Source organism: Penicillium psychrosexuale (genome assembly GCF_028828465.1).
Source record: "Penicillium psychrosexuale strain IBT 29551 chromosome Unknown utg000004l, whole genome shotgun sequence".
Taxonomy (NCBI): Eukaryota; Fungi; Ascomycota; class Eurotiomycetes; order Eurotiales; family Aspergillaceae; genus Penicillium; species Penicillium psychrosexuale.
The window spans coordinates 3745886-3761450 of record NW_026643189.1 but is presented as its reverse complement, the minus strand read 5'-3'; the positions used below and the strand labels follow the sequence as shown (position 1 = coordinate 3761450).

Genomic DNA, 15565 nt, shown 5'->3' with positions numbered 1-15565 from the left:
AACGCTGTCTATTGTTCATCAATGGCTTTATCATTCATTCATGGCCCTTGGGCCTCAAAAAACAAAGGCTGAAATCGAAAGTCGAAAATAACCCAGACTGTGATCGAAGAAAAACGAAAATGAAAATGACGATAAAAAAGGTATCAAAATCAATGGTCATCGTGGAGGTTTCTCGGCTTGAGTCGTATTCGTTCGTTCCGAGTACGGTGCTAGCTGGTCAGGCCGAGTGAGCGAATCGCGCCGACTACTGTCTGACGGGGAGAACCGGTCTGCTGCAAAGCTGTAGGGCCGCTCGGCTGGGTTGCTGAATCTAGGGAAGGCGTCTGGAGGGCCTAGTTGTAAGGCATGTGGTGAAGGGAGGGGATGGACCATCTCTGTGGGCCGGGGTAGTTCACGCATGTTGATATTCATGCGGGGTGGCATATCGCGGCGCTCGTCATTTGGCGCGGGACCGGGGCCAGGTGGTAAAACTGCTGAGTGCATGGTTGGAGTGTCGTAGAGAGTTGGGGCTGGGCTTGGCTTGGGTCCGTGAAATGCTTGAGGTGCCGGCGGGAATGGTGTAGGCGATGGGCCTGCCGCGGGGCTGGTCGGTGAAGAAGGGACTTTGATTCTGCGAGACCACCCTGACCGTCGGGGGGCTGGGTAAGTTTCACCACGGGCCTCGGCTAGGAGCTTGCGTCGCTCAGTCTCTGCTTTGCTTGGGCGTCCTCGTTTCCGGGGTGGTTCGCCGGGGGCGACATCTAGTCTCGGGGAGAGCTGGGCTGATGCGCCGCTTTCGCTGCTGTAGGAGGCGGTGCTGGCTGGTGGCCTTGGTTGGATTGCACGAGGGATTGGCTTGTCGGAAGGATGCAATGGCCGCTTGCGCATAGTGCTAGGGTCCATTGGGGCTGGTGGGCCGTTCATATCGGATGGTGGTGGGAATGAAGCCACTGGTTGTGTTGGAGGGTGCACGGGCTGCTGAACCATATTGAGATAGGCCGTTTTGCACGAGCTGAGTGAACGGCCTTGACCGGGGCAGGTGTTAGCGCCATGTTGATATTGATCAAGCTATTCTTTCTCTTTCTCTTTCTTTGACCGGCAATTGGATGATAATACCTTGAGGAAGGGGAATATGCTCCCAGTTGGGAGTAATCCCATATTCTTTAATCATGCGTACTAGATAGCTGGAAGGAAATCCAGCTTTCTTGAGGATCTCGGTGAGCAGAGTGTACTAGTTCTTGGTCAGCATCAGATTCACATCGGCTAAAGAATGTGCATACCTTGTCCTCCTCGGTCCATGGCCTATCAGATAGATTCGACATATCCAGACCATGGAAGCGGATTATAGCCGGCTTCCCTTTCCCCTGAAAAGAAAAGAAATATAACGTGAAAGAAAGTAAGAAGGAAAAACCAAAACAAAGAAAGCCTCCCAGATGATCCCGGAAACAGGACAGCGAACGGCGTCAGGGTCGTGATACACAATCCAGATCAATTGATCTCTCATTTATGTCCGAGAGGAAAAGCGAAGAGGGCGAGAGAGAAAGAATTAAAAAAGAAAAAAATTCAGTCAAAAGACACGCGCCAGAGAACGAGAGGATGTCTTATGTCCCCATATCCTTCCACGCGGAGACGAAACAAAAGGGATGACAGAGGGAAACGAGTGATCTGACAATTGAAGGCTTTGTAGCCAAAGAAAATGAAAAAAGAGCAGCCAAACCAAACTCCATGCAAAATCCCCAATTTATTTTTTTTTCTGGGATTTTTTCCAGGAAGAATTTCTAGCCAAACGGACTTGAGCAGCCGGGATCGCGCAGGAGACCAGCGTTCGGGAGGGAAGCTGCAGGGACGATGCTTTCTGGAGAGTGTTACAGTACAGGTTAGAAGAATCTGGTAAAGTATACCAACAGGTGAATAGAAATGGGGGTGTTTCAGCCGGGCCAAGTTTCATATTGTTTTCCAGAAGAGTTTCGAAGAACGTGAAAAAGGCAAAATTACCACTAAGAAGACCGGGAAGCGGGGAGATTGGATTTCTGATTCCTCCGAAAGTACAATCGAGGGGTTGAATGGAGTGGGGGCTGCATTGTATCGAACAGATGAGGTCTTTTGCATAGGGTTGTATGGGCTGGGAATGCCCAGGCAATATAATGTATAAGATAGGCTTAGATCTCGCCGAATTGCATCGTTGGTTCGGGAAACGGTTGGCCCTGGCAGTTCCAGAACCAAGGGACAGTTGACGAAGCGTTATATTTTCTTTTTTTGGGGGCAATTTTAGTGCATGATTTTGGTTTCGTCGGGTCTTCTCCAGCAAAGAGTGGAATCATGGAGCCGAGAATGCGATTTGATAGGTGCCAACATGGGCCCGGGACGTTGGTACGCCCCAAGAAAATGCAGAAAATGCAGTGAAAAATGATTTTGTTTGAAGCTAGCCTCAGGGGCGGTTAGAGTGGGCGATCGTACAGAGAAAAAAAGCGCGTCTGTCATGCAGCGGGTTCTGATGAAAATGGGGCCAGAACGATTGGCAGAGATGAGCCGAGTGGAGAGGCGGACTCCGCCGAGATGCAGCCATGAGGTTCTTGGTAAAATACAGGTAATTGATTAGGGGGAAAGGTGAAGATGGTGGAGATGCAGAAGACGAAGAAGAAAAGAGAAGATGAAGAAGCACGGGATTATATAGAAGGACAGCCTGAGGCAGGTAGCCCTACAATATCACATTTGATATCACATCGGTATCCCATGCGTATTGTACCTGGTATTATCAGGAACAGTATCATGATACAGTGTATCTGATATGTAATCCCCGTAATCTATGTAATCCATCTACTAAACCAGTTTGAAACGCACAGACTTCCACGTTGACGAACAACACACATGCAGACGCGCCTTTCCTGCTTTCTCCTCCAATCGATTTCATAACTTTCACGCTTTTGGATTTTCTTACATTTCCCCTTTTCTGGTCTTTCTTCGTTTCCATCTATATCACTTTAGGCTTATGCTGACCTTGAACAACCCTGTCACAGTTCCCGTGTGGAAATCACCACATAGATGTTAAACCACAATTGGGATTGAGGAATGACTATGGTCACTCTCCCACTACTCTACCAGAGTTGGTCCATACCTATTCCAGGTATGCTCTCTATGAGCCTGAGTGGGAAGTGAAAACCACACCACTATACCACCTATACCACCTATACAACATACAACCACCATTGGTGAACCGAGATGATTCAGGTCTATACAAGACAGTGAGAGTAGGCTCAAGGCGGTGAGACACCGAAAATGACAATAGCTTCGATTTCAGTCAAATTAGGAGATTTTTATCAATGAGATTGTTTCTTACCTTGACCGCTCTGGAACCCCCTTGATTCCCGAGGGCATATCCTGGCAGAATCGTCCCCGAACTTCGTATTCTGCTTTATTTTCTTCTCCCTCTTCCTCTATCTCTCTCTCTCTCTCTCTTTCCATATCTTCCAATCGTAGTCCGTGTTGTCATGTCTGCCCATGGCCACGCGGACTCTGAAGAGGCTCCTGCCAAAATGCTGCGGGACTCTCCGGTAAACGGCATTCATTTGAAAAACGGCGAGTCGCGTACCTCATCTCGATCTCCTCTCCCTCCGAAAAAAGAGTCCTCCCCCAACTCCGACCCATCCCATACAATGAAGGAAAACGTCGGCGACATCGTTCTCAAACGGGAACCGGGCCAACCGCTCAAGCTGTCTCGCAGCTCGTCGCAAAAAGTCGCGTCGCGACCTCCGCCGCTGTACACGCACCTGCCAGATAGCACCCAGGATGCGCTCGCCACCTTTGAACAGATCCCCGGCTGTACCTACGCCAACAAATACATGGGCTACACCGAACATGCCATGGAATGTGATTGCGCTGAAGAGTGGGGTAAGTTTGGTTTTCGAGTAGCCTCGCTGTCTTCTTGCCCGATTCCCGGCCTGATGGAACCTCCACGAGCATATCACTGATCCACTCTGTAGATCCGAAGATTGGTCAAAATATCGCATGTGGCGAGGATTCGGATTGTATCAATCGCGCGACCAAGATCGAATGTGCGGGCGACTGCGGCTGTGGCTCCGACTGCCAAAACCAGCGGTTTCAAAAAAGACAGTTCGCACCGGTGGCCGTCATCAAAACAGAAAAAAAGGGTTTCGGATTGCGCGCGGAAAAGAATCTCGATCCGGGCGAATTGATTTACGAATATGTCGGTGAGGTCGTGGGAGAGCAGCAATTTCGAAAGCGCATGAGACAATATGATGAGGAGGGCATTAAGCACTTCTACTTCATGTCCTTGAACAAGGGCGAGTTTGTCGATGCGACCAAGCGAGGCAACCTGGGCCGATTCTGCAATCACTCGTGCAATCCCAACTGCTATGTTGACAAATGGGTTGTGGGCGAGAAGCTACGGATGGGAATCTTCGCTGAACGCGCTGTTCAGGCCGGTGAGGAGCTGGTTTTCAACTACAATGTTGATCGATACGGTGCCGACCCCCAGCCCTGCTATTGTGGGGAGCCAATGTGCACGGGATTCATCGGTGGACGCACTCAGACTGAGCGTGCGACCAAGCTGTCCAATGCAACTATCGAGGCTCTTGGCATTGACGAGGCAGATGGTTGGGATACCGTGGTGGCGAAACGCCCCAAGAAGAAGAAGATGGAAGAGGACGACGAGGAGTATGTGGACAGCGTGCAGCCCAAGTCGCTGGATGAGGATGGTGTGACCAAGGTCATGGCGGCTCTTGTTCAGTGCCAGGAGAAGTGGATCGCGGTCAAACTGCTAGGCCGTATCCAGCGCTGTGACGACGAACGCGTTCGCAATCGCGTGGTCCGAATGCATGGATACCAGATCCTGAACTCCCAGCTCGCTCAATGGAAGGATGATCAGAACGTGGTTCTGCAGATCTTGAACATCCTCGACGGGTTCCCGCGACTCACCCGGAACAAGATCCAGGACTCTAAGATTGAGACGAACATCCGGCCGTTGACGACCTGCGATGATGAGCGAGTCGCGAAGAAAGCGGCCGCCCTTCTCGAGAGCTGGTCTGGTCTGGAAGTCGCCTACCGAATCCCGCGCATGAAACGCGGCAAGGACGCGAAGCAGGCAATCAACCAGTTCGAGCGCCGCGAAACTGGACAACAGCAGCGCCAGCGATCTCTTACTCGCTCTCCATCTCCTGTGTACGATGCTCCTCGTGGACCAGTGCAGCAACGAAGAGACCGAGGTCCTCAGCGGTCCAGACAACCCAACCGTCGTGGCCCTCGGCCATTGCCTGAGGGATGGTATACTGCGGAGGCAGATGGCCGCGTTTACTACTACTCTGCATCGGGTAAAACCACATGGGAACGGCCAACGTTGCCTGCTACTCCTGTTACTCCTGCGCCAGGTCAGCCTGCCAAAAATCAACAGAACTTGGCATTGCAGAGTATCATTGATGGGATTATGAACACCCAGGAGGACACACCCTCCGAGCACCGAACTGATACGCCCGTGACTCCTCGGCCTTCCGCTGATCAACCGGAGAAAAGACATAAAGATGGAGAGAAGTGGAGGAAGCTTCCATTGGAGAAACAGAAGAGAATCTACGAGAACACTGTGAGTATTCACGCAAAACACGAGATATAACTGGACTAACATAGCACAGCTTTTCCCGCATATCAAGCCTGTGGTGGATCAATACAAGCATAAGATCCCCGACCATCATCTTAAACGATTTGCTAAGGAGGTAAGCTCATGGCCCTCACTTTCGATTCTTTCTCGATTTCAATTTGCTGACATTCTCATTAATAGACCGCGAAAAAGCTCGTTGAAAGCGATTACAAAAATAATCGCGTCAAGGACCCTACCGCGAAGATCTCCGCGAAGCACCAGCAAACCGTCAAAAATTACTGCAAGACCTTCTTCCGCAAGGCGGCAGCCAAATACGTGGATCGCGAGAAGCACGAGGGCGAGAAGTCGCAGGACGCCACCCCAAACCCCGGAAGCGAGGTTCTTAGCACAGGTGACGATGAAGCTGTCGCGGGTGCGTCTGCGAGTTCTCCCCGGAAGACGATGACGCGTCTCTCAAACGCAAGCGAAACGGAGTCTTGAATGTCGACGGTGCTGAAGACGGAGCCGCTTCTCCTTCCAAAAGACAGAAATCTACACCCCCACCGCCTCCTCCTCCGCCCCCTCCAGCAGATCTCCCTAGAGAATATGGCGATGGCGATACTAGCATGGGGAACACCGGAGACAATGCTTCATCTCCGAAAGCTGAGTCGGGCGCTGGAGTCGACGTTGCCATGGAGGTATAGGCAACTCCTGCGCGTCTTGTCTTATTTTGTGCTTCTGCATCAATACCCAAAAGCGAGTCAAAAAGCGAGAGAATCGGAAGAAAATGGAGGGATTGAAACTGATATCTCAGTAACCTGCATTACTTTTGCTTCTACCGTGTTCTTTTTGTGCCTTTCTTACCTTTTTTATTTTTTTTTGCTTTCTATTGCTTTCTATGCTGTCGACAATACCCCCGAGCCCAAGTGCCACTATCATAGTTTGCATCAATTCAGCCTATCTTGAGCTGTAAGTTTGTCTTTTAGGAGATCTATACCTCTAGACGGATATCTAAAAGTCCACAAGACTACCATCATGATCGATATCGATATGCTCAAGTGTCAACATCTATATCTCGATTAATTTTAGAAAATCTTTTTGATACTACACACTCCATCCATCATGCATAATTCATTCGAGTATATGCAAAGCACAGGCATTACAGACTCCCAAAGAAAAACCCATCAGACCGAACAGAGAGCAGAGAACACAGAGCCGAACAGGGGCCCCCCCAAAAAAACCAAAAGGAATTTTGCCAGTAACTTTGAAATCAAAAAATCATTCCAGCGTGAAAATAAGAACAGGACCATGTACCGTAAAGAGCTCAGCAGAAAAAGTTGCAAGAGACAAAAATCTAGTAGAAACTCTCCACAATACTATCCTTATTGACACCAGCCCCGGCGGCGCCACCGGGCGCCATCTCGCCGAGTCGGAACACGGACTCGATAACGCTCAGCTCGGTGGCTGTGGTGTCGAGACCGGTGATGGCGAGCCAGTCGTTGACGACCATGCCGGCGCCGACGACGGGAGAGCCGCGGTTCACACTGCCGGCCACGAGGGGGACTTGCAGGAGCGAGGAGAGCTCGTCCTGGTCGCGGATTGAGGTCTTGGGGTGCACGATTCCGCCTTGGTTTGAGAGGGCCATGTACGAGCCTGTGAGGACGTTGTCGGCTACTGTTTGGCGGAAGACTTCTACGCCGAGGACGTCGGCGATGCTAGGAAAGAAGATATGTTAGTTTTGGAAGAAAAATACAAGGAAGGAAGTTTGGGATGGATGAATGCGTTATGAGCGCTGGACTCCTACTCACATCTCCTCGGTCTCACGCTCCAGATCCGGGTGCACGATTGCGACGTGGTCGTTGCAGCAGATAACATTGCCAAGCGCGGAGAGGCGCTCTTCTATGCGTTGGATTTTGACTTCGGCTGGAAGCGTGTTGCGCAGGTGTTGCAATTCTTGATCTGTGGTGGTTGTGGGGACGAGGAGACCTTTGCGGTTACTAAAGCGAGATATTATTAGCATTTGTGTTTTTCTTGATAAATTTTCCTTTCCTGACAGGAAAAAAAAAGGCTGTTCGTTTTGAACTCGCTTTGGCCGACTCACCCGACGATTAGACGGCCGACAATGCGGGTTCCGGCGATGGTTGCGTGGCAGATGGGAATGACATCTTGGAGTTCGGATTCGAAGACACTGCATTTGAGTGTTAGTGGTATTTCCTGGGTGGATTGGGGTAGAGGCTAGGGATTGAGATTAAGATTTGAACTGGCACAGCATTGGCAGTGACTGGATATGCCTTAGCACCACCATCCCTATCCATGCCAGTCCCAAGTCCCAATCCCACACCCTTTGAATATCTGAACGACACACCTGTAGAAGTTCTCCGAAGCACCAACCGCAACGATAGCGTAGGCATTTGTCAGGCAAGAGAAAACGCCGACCCTAGAAGGAAACCGTCAGCCGCAGCTCCCGAGCGTTCGTTCTTTGCGTTTGGGGGATCCTACTCGTTCGAGTTCTCGAATTGCGCGCGAACAGCCATAATGGTTAGAGTATCAGAAGATGCTGCAAAGAGCAGAGTGGGAAAAGTGTGCGGTGAGGAGCGGGGTAGCGAAAGGCGCAAAGCTAGCAGATGCAAGATCAACAGAAACAGAAACTGTGATCTGGAATTAGGGAATTCAAGGATCGAGTCTAGGATTTGCAGAATGAAGCCGAGATAAATAATTTGGCAGAGACGTGCGATCCAACTGAAAAAAGAACAAAAGCTCGAGCCAATCAGAGGCTTCGCTGAGTTTGCCCCGCCGGAGCCGCAGAGGCGAGTTGGTGGGTTGGAAATATGTACCGGTACTTATTTTACTATGGAAGATAGTATGGCAGACTATGTACCGTTACTTCATTTCTACTGACTCATTCTGTCTCATCTTGACGGTGATTCATTCTGCATACAACATAGTCTAATATTCCAAGGTTTACTCCAATATCAGTCATAGGTACACACAGCCATGCACAGCCACAATAATAGAATATAGGCCTTGGCTAGAAGCTAGAATATGGCTGATGCTACAGCATGTCAACCCTAGTCATCCTACTCAGCCTTGCCACAACCTAGGGTGCGTGCAAAGACATCGCCAGAAAAGAAACAAGGCAAGCAGCTAACTAGATGAGATGGTAACAGGCCAAAAAAAGATTAGTGGCTCCTTGCCATGTACAACATACACTTCTGTCTGTCAAGCAAGATACCGAAATGAGAAATCAATCTCAATCATCAAAAGTACGTATTGGACTAGATCTCGAAGGGTAACTGCGCACGCGCGACATTAGATTGAGGCCTAAGCTTGCGACTTGCCAGTTCGATTCAAGAGAACGAGTGCATCTTCATCAAGATACTAAGTACAGGGAAAGGAAGAAAAGAAAACTATCTACAGGCTGCATTCTCCTGGTTTTGTGCGGTCTTCTTCTTCTGCAAACCATGCAAAATATGGAAAGAGCGATTCCACCAGAAGCAGAAGGTGCAGATGGGGGAAGTACGAATCGGGCAAGTACGAGGCCAGATCGTCATGCAGCTGACTACATCGTACATATATCCCAATGGTTGGCCGCTCCCGAAGTATGGCCAAGCCGGCGCACAGAACTACCGTCTCTTTTGTGATAGTAGCAGCTTTCGTCTTTGCGCAGTTGGACCCGCCTCCATTGCCTTTGTAATGTGTTTTTGCAAGATCTGGGTGGTGTTTGATGTGGTTTTCCTGACATGATTTGGAACAGACATTCATTGGTGAAAGTAGCCCTAGAGCCACTATGCTTTTCTCTAAAAGTTGCTGGATTTCTTTCTGCCGAAACCAGACACCAGGAGATTATGGTGTATATGTTGACATTCGCGTCGACCGTTCGCGGGATGGAGATGCCGAACATCAGGCTTCCAGGAAGCCTAGTCCAGGCGTTGACCAATAGAACAAATGGAATACAAACAGCGAAAATGGACATGGGGATTTGCTCGAAGGAACTTCCGAACTGTCCCTGCACAAGCGCAGCATAAAATGCTGGCGAAATGTAGCAGTAAGCTCATTGGGGGGAAGTAAGTTGATGATATTGTGAGCCACCTTGGCGGGGCTACTAACTAAGCTAGTATGACTAAGCTAGCTGTGACACGCAAGGTATCCAAAGTTAACGATGAGAAGAAAATTATCTTCTTCGTCCTGTGATATGATAACTCTGCCTCTACCAGGGTATGTTGCAGAGCCAGCATGTGTTTCTTGCGTATCATCCCGATACCAGCCAGCTAGTACCTGGGCAGTGCTGCCACGAACCTGCCGAAGGGATAAACCAGTCGCCAAGATCCTCGAGTCTGAAGGGTAGACAATTCGATTCCGCATTTATCTTCTTCCTCTGGTATAGCATGGAAGCGAGCGAGAGATTACTCCAATTATGGAGTTGTAGGACTAGGAGGCGAGGAAGAGAAAAGTAGCTATACCGATCAAGTCCTCAACATAGGCAACCTCTGCGGCGAAAAGAGCCATTTACATTGGCGACGACATCTTGATGAATGTCCCACATGGATTGTGGTGCTTCCTTTCTCCCTCCTCCGGTTTCCTCGGGAAAGTCATCCATGGCTCTTGCGCAGTCCATATCATATAGCCGTGTTGATGAGTTGCTTCTTTATATCCGTCTCTCCAGGCATTCCAGGAGAATATTTAGCGACGTGGTCAAGGGGTATTGGAACCGGGCACCGAAGGACTGGGACATGTCTTTCCAGTCACGCAGGAGGGCGTGACATTAAGACGTTGGACAACCGAGCTTCCTTTCCATGTTTTTCGAGCGGGACTGCGTGCTCTAAACAATGAATCCCATTCCCAAGTATTTGATTGTGATGGCCATATTGGCGTTGTGTGAGCTTGCGTGTGATGTCGCGGGAGGGTAGGACATATCCTGGTTCTGCTCCTTGCGCGAGGCGCAAGTAGACGTAGTCGTTCTTATTGAAAAAAATAGGCTTATGCTTGTCATCGTACCGGCGTTTCATGACCATTGCCGCGTACTTGGCGCATTCATCCGCGTCCTGGCGCTCGGCCTGGGGAGATCCAACGAAGGCCTGCCGCAAGAGATTCCACGGCATACGCAACTCGACGCCGAACATAAGCTTATGAGGCGATTCGCTCGTAGAAACGTTTTTGGATGCGTTGAGCGAAGCTTGCATAGGCGCTAGGCCTTCATCCCAATCAACGTTTTGGTGCAAGTTCTGCCAGTGTCGGAGCCAGATTTCGGCAGTTTGGTTTGACCGTTCAGATTGTCCATCGGCTGAGGGGTGGTACGCTGCAGTATACAGTAGCTTAGTACGCAGGGCAGTAAAAAGGCCTTTCCAGAAGCCCTCGATAAATCGCTTATCGCGGTCCGAAATCCACACGACAGGAATACCCCAATCGCCTTTTTGCAGATCGTACAGGATTGCTGCCGCCCAGTCATAGCCCTTCCAGGTTTTCTTTCCGGGCGCAGAACCGATACGCTTCGTTGATTTGCAAGTATAGATTGCAACGGCGTCAAATCCTTTCTTCGTCCGGGGCAACCCAGTGACGAAGTCGATTGTCAAAGTATGGAAGGGTATAGGGGGTGCCAGGATTGGCTGGAGTGAGCCGTATGGCTTGTGGCGTGGAACAGCGTTCTTCTTACACTCGTCGCATTGGTCAATGTACTCACGGAGCTTCTTGGCTCCCTTATGTACGACGAAGCCGCGCATCTTCTGCCATGCACGGTGAAAACCGAGGTGTCCCTCGCCGTGAGCCATCTCGAAAATCTCATTTCTCATGACGTCGGCTACTTCGCCCCAGATCCAACGTCGGACGCCCACGTCCGTACTGTAATTGGATTATCTGTGGTCCATCCGCTCTCAGGTGGGATAAGCGCCTCCCCAAGTAAGCCCAGGTCACTGTCATCCGCGACGTCATCCGCAAGTGAGCCGGAATCGTACTCGGTGGTAGGCAGAGGGTCATCATCAGTGTCGGTACAGTCAGCCGCTGTAGCATTCTCATTTGGGTCGCTGGCCATGCTATAACGGGTACGAGCGCGTCCCCGTGAGGCTCGAGGACGACGCCTGCGACCCACAGATCTCCGGATAGGCATATTGGTGAGGTAAGGGTAGGATGATAAGTGGTGTATTGAATAGCGAGCTGAGAGATGCAGGAGGAAGAAAACTGAGAGGCACTAGGCTGTGGCGGGATCAACCCGGATTCTCTGCTCTGAGTTGTTGGACCTCAGTTCATGGTTGAATATAGCGGGGAATTCCGTCGATGAATCCAGTTTTATGGTTGATTGGCTTCGTCACGGGGGTTGGATAAATATTTGTATATAGAGTAGCAGAATTCCGCATGGCTTGCCCAGATAGCCTGATCGATCCCGGCTCTTCAGGCTTGATGGTGGCCCGTTCTGAAAACGAAGGGGTGATCTTAAATCCGTTGTCATCGATGATTTGGACTTCGATTAGAGCCATTTCGCATACTACCGATCCAGAGGCAAGGCCGACAGAGGCAAGCCTTCCTCAAGATCTGTATGCAATAGTGGAATCAATCCACTGATTGCCGTCATCATGCTCCTCAAACCAGTTTGTAATAGTGCTGGCATCCACTTGAAGTGAAGTGCCTTCATGAGAGAAGGTTTTGAGGAGTCTTCGATGGCTGGTGAGTTTTTGTATATGAGGAGTTATCGGAACATGCGAGAGAAGTCATTTTCGGAAGTCAAGTTTGTCTGGTTTGCGTCGTAGAAGTAGATGATAAATGAAAGAAGTGAAGAGGGTGAAGAAGGTGAAAGAGAAGAAAAAAGTGGAAGAAAAGAAAGAGGTGGACAAAGTGGAAGTGAGATGGGATAAAGGACTCCCAGTCAAAACAATTCTGGCGTCTTCTCTTATTAGGACATCCCTTCGATGAACTCTCTCTTGACTTCATTTGAATCTCTCACTTTTCTCACTTGCTGCTTACTTTCACTTTACTTTCACTTCAGATCTGATCTGTTTTGATATGACATGTCTCTTACTCTTACTTCACTACAAAACCCATTCAAACGAGAAAATGTATTCATTCTGATGCCCTCCCCCCCTATCCCCACTCAGGGGGGAGGACATCGCAACTAAACGTACAAAAAAAAGAATTGGTATCAACTGCGGGGAACGCTCACAAACATCTTGGTACAAGCCGGCGGGTCTAGTACCCGCGCGGCGGGGGCGGGGGGTGCGAGCCGGGCGGCGGCGGCGGGAAGTACAGGGAGGGCGCGTGGCCCTGGGGCATGTAGCCCGGCAGGGGCAGACGCGCGAAGTTCGAGCCCGGGGGTGGGGGCAGCTGCGGCGGCCCGTTCATTGCGAACGGGTCCGGCAGGCCCATCCCCAGACCCAGCTGCTGGCGGGCGGGGAGAAGGCGCCGCGGCTGTTGGGTGGGGGTGGGCCGGGGGAGGATGAAGGACCGCGGGTCCGTTGGCCCGTGGCCGTGGAGAGAGGGAGGTGGGCCCGGGTGGGCATGGGTGGGGTGGGGGAGGAGAGCACGGTGGTGCGCGCCAGGGTCAGTTCGCATCATTGGCAGATGCTGGGGCATGGGCTCGGTCAGAGCCGCATCTGCCAAGATGGAAAGTGCCCGTGGGTGCACGGGGAAATCAGCGCTGCCATCGTAGCTGACGAACTTGCCAGCTGTCTCTTGTTCTCGGATGAAGGTGGCTGCATTGAGTATGCCGTTGAAGGCATCTTTGGCGCACATGCGCAGGGCATCTTCGTCGCTGATTTCTGTTTCTGCCGGTGCGATCTCCTCGTTCAGGCGGCCCATCCGTACTCTCTGGACGAACTCCTCCCATCCCTCCTCCGCGGCCACAAAGTCCGCTGCCCCCTCCGGGTCTCGAACTGCTTCGGCTGCAAACCCGCGCTCTACCTGTCTTACCGCCGTATCGCCGTCTCGGAAAAGGAAGTGCTTCACGGATTCCTCGGAATCCGATGTGTCGTACTGGAGATTGATTAGCTAGGTATTCGTTTGGGAAGTCGGCGTACTAACCTCGGTGTGTTCATCATCCTCGGCCACCCTGCGGCCTTGGATTAGGGCCATCATCTTGCCCATAAGCATCGTAACCATCTCCTCTTGCATTTGCTTGATGAGCAGCTGTTTCCACGGTTAGAATTCTTCAGTGATACAACTTCGACCCAAACTTACCTTTGCAGTGTCTTTGATGATGTGAACTTCGCCCACATACTTCTGAGTCTCCAGCTCAGTGTTCGCCGTGTACTCGATGTTCAATTTCTCAATTGCCTTGCGTTGGTACTCATCCAGATCCCGCTGGACTTGTTCGAACTCAGGGCATTCTTTGTGCGCATTTTTATCACGGGAAAGCTTGTGCACGGTCTGCTCGGCCATGAAGCTCAGCGCAATATGCTGTGCCTGGCCAACCTTCTTGAAGAGCGCAGACATTTCCTCCTTGCGAGATTTTGTCGGCATGGACTCTGGCGTAGGCGATGGGGTGGGACCACGCCAGTTTTCGTTAACGTCCCAGATCTCGTCTTCGATTTTCTTGCCGCGTTTGATCAGAGTGGCCTTGGCACGGCCACGTCCTCGACCGCCTCGAGGCTTGGTAACTGCTGCAGGTCGAACTGGGCCGACGAATCCACCGCGGCTTCCGCGACCACGGCCTCGGCCACGTCCTCGACCCCGGCCGCCACGGGCTCCTCGACCTCCACGACCTCCCCGGACAGCGCTGTCAGCAGGGGGGTCGAATTCTTCCGAGGGGATAGGGATGTCCTCGGGAGACGTTTCATTCTGAGTTAATATCTCTGTGCCATTTAAGTGGCTCTCTGGTGTCTCTTCGAGCTCCGTGTCATCAATCCGCAGCTTTTTGTTCACACGGTCCTCGGAATCGATATCCGGAGTTTCATTTTGCGGTTCCAGTGACTTTCGTTTATGCAGTCGGGGTGAAGACACCTCATTGGAAGGCGCTTCTTCAGTCTGGGAAATTTTGGGACTTTGACCCACGGGAGTAGCTCCCGGCGACACAGGGGCCGAAGCAACCATGCGAGGTTCAGGGGATTGAGATACTTTTTGAAAGGGAGGTTCGGATTTGAATTCCTCGTCATACTGGTGCATGTCATCATCTGGCTCGGTGATTTGATTATCAACGGCCTTGGTTGGTGAGACATCTTCCTCGAAGGAGCCCTCTCCATCCGGCTTCAGTCTTGCTGATTGCCGGGTGGTCCGCGAGGACTCAGGAACAGTCCGAGGATGCCGAGGACGCCGCATGCGAGGGGTCTCTGGATTTTGCGAGACGGCATTGATTGCGGTTTCATTTTCATTTTCGCCATCATGGGCATCATCCGCATCAGCTTGAATTAGTTTGAGTGAGGAAATTTTTAATTTGACGATGTGCGAGCGAACTTCAGGTCTGCTCGGTGATTCATCGGCAGGAAGATGGCCAGGAAGACTAGGAACGCCAGTAAATCCAGCGCGGCCACGGCCGCGACCACGTCCTCGGCCTCGACCTCTTCCCCGAGTAGAGGGGGAGTGGGAATGATATCTATACATGTCAGAGATTGGAACGATGGCGCAGAGCTGTATGAACATACCTTGTGCAGTGCGTCCAGATCGCGTAGAAATACTAGGAGTCCTAGCAGCAGGCTGTGCAGCCGCGCGGTTTTTCCTTCTTCCCACCATCGCTGTTGGTCTGAAGAAAATTAGTTTTGAACGGGGAATTGATCCAGTAGCAGCAAGGGGGAAGCGCGGGAAATCAGGGTGGTAAGAATGAACAGTAAAATGAGATGTAGGACACAGAGGTGCAATGGAATCGAATTCCCAAGCACCACAGTAAGAAAATAGTAGAAAAGGGCAAAGTACAAGTCGCGTTTCCAAATGCAGAATGGAGAAAGGAAACGTCACTGTTGTAGCAATGGAGAAAAGGCTTGGCAGGAAAAGCGTGAAGTAGAGGTAATACACGTCCCAGATCAGAAGAAGCAAAGATGCAGAGATGCAGAGACCCGAAGATCCCAGATCCCAAGATCCTAAAGA

The 15565-nt window shown here is 51.0% G+C and overlaps 4 protein-coding genes across 4 annotated transcripts; 1 reads left to right on the top strand and 3 right to left on the bottom strand.

Annotated features, from left to right (window-relative positions):
* Positions 1 to 156: 156 nt before the first annotated feature.
* N7518_007292 (putative AT DNA binding protein) lies at positions 157 to 1301 on the bottom strand (the record flags this gene model as incomplete). The annotated part of the gene is made up of 3 exons (XM_057188219.1): positions 157 to 1004; positions 1096 to 1210; positions 1260 to 1301. The coding sequence occupies 3 exons, from the start codon at positions 1299 to 1301 to the stop codon at positions 157 to 159; spliced, it is 1005 nt and encodes a 334-aa protein (XP_057039922.1).
* Positions 1302 to 3467: 2166 nt separating this feature from the next.
* Positions 3468 to 6270, top strand: set2 (SET and WW domain protein; the record flags this gene model as incomplete). Its single annotated transcript, XM_057188218.1, has 5 exons — positions 3468 to 3867; positions 3960 to 5572; positions 5622 to 5702; positions 5768 to 5999; positions 6026 to 6270. The coding sequence occupies 5 exons, from the start codon at positions 3468 to 3470 to the stop codon at positions 6268 to 6270; spliced, it is 2571 nt and encodes an 856-aa protein (XP_057039921.1).
* A 650-nt stretch (positions 6271 to 6920) lies between these two features.
* N7518_007290 (translation initiation factor 6) lies at positions 6921 to 8100 on the bottom strand (the record flags this gene model as incomplete). The annotated part of the gene is made up of 5 exons (XM_057188217.1): positions 6921 to 7281; positions 7375 to 7563; positions 7668 to 7754; positions 7932 to 8003; positions 8066 to 8100. 5 exons carry the CDS (start codon positions 8098 to 8100, stop codon positions 6921 to 6923), a joined length of 744 nt encoding a protein of 247 aa, XP_057039920.1.
* A 4639-nt stretch (positions 8101 to 12739) lies between these two features.
* Positions 12740 to 15214, bottom strand: N7518_007289 (uncharacterized protein; the record flags this gene model as incomplete). Its single annotated transcript, XM_057188216.1, has 4 exons — positions 12740 to 13522; positions 13571 to 13675; positions 13727 to 15042; positions 15127 to 15214. 4 exons carry the CDS (start codon positions 15212 to 15214, stop codon positions 12740 to 12742), a joined length of 2292 nt encoding a protein of 763 aa, XP_057039919.1.
* Positions 15215 to 15565: the final 351 nt, after the last annotated feature.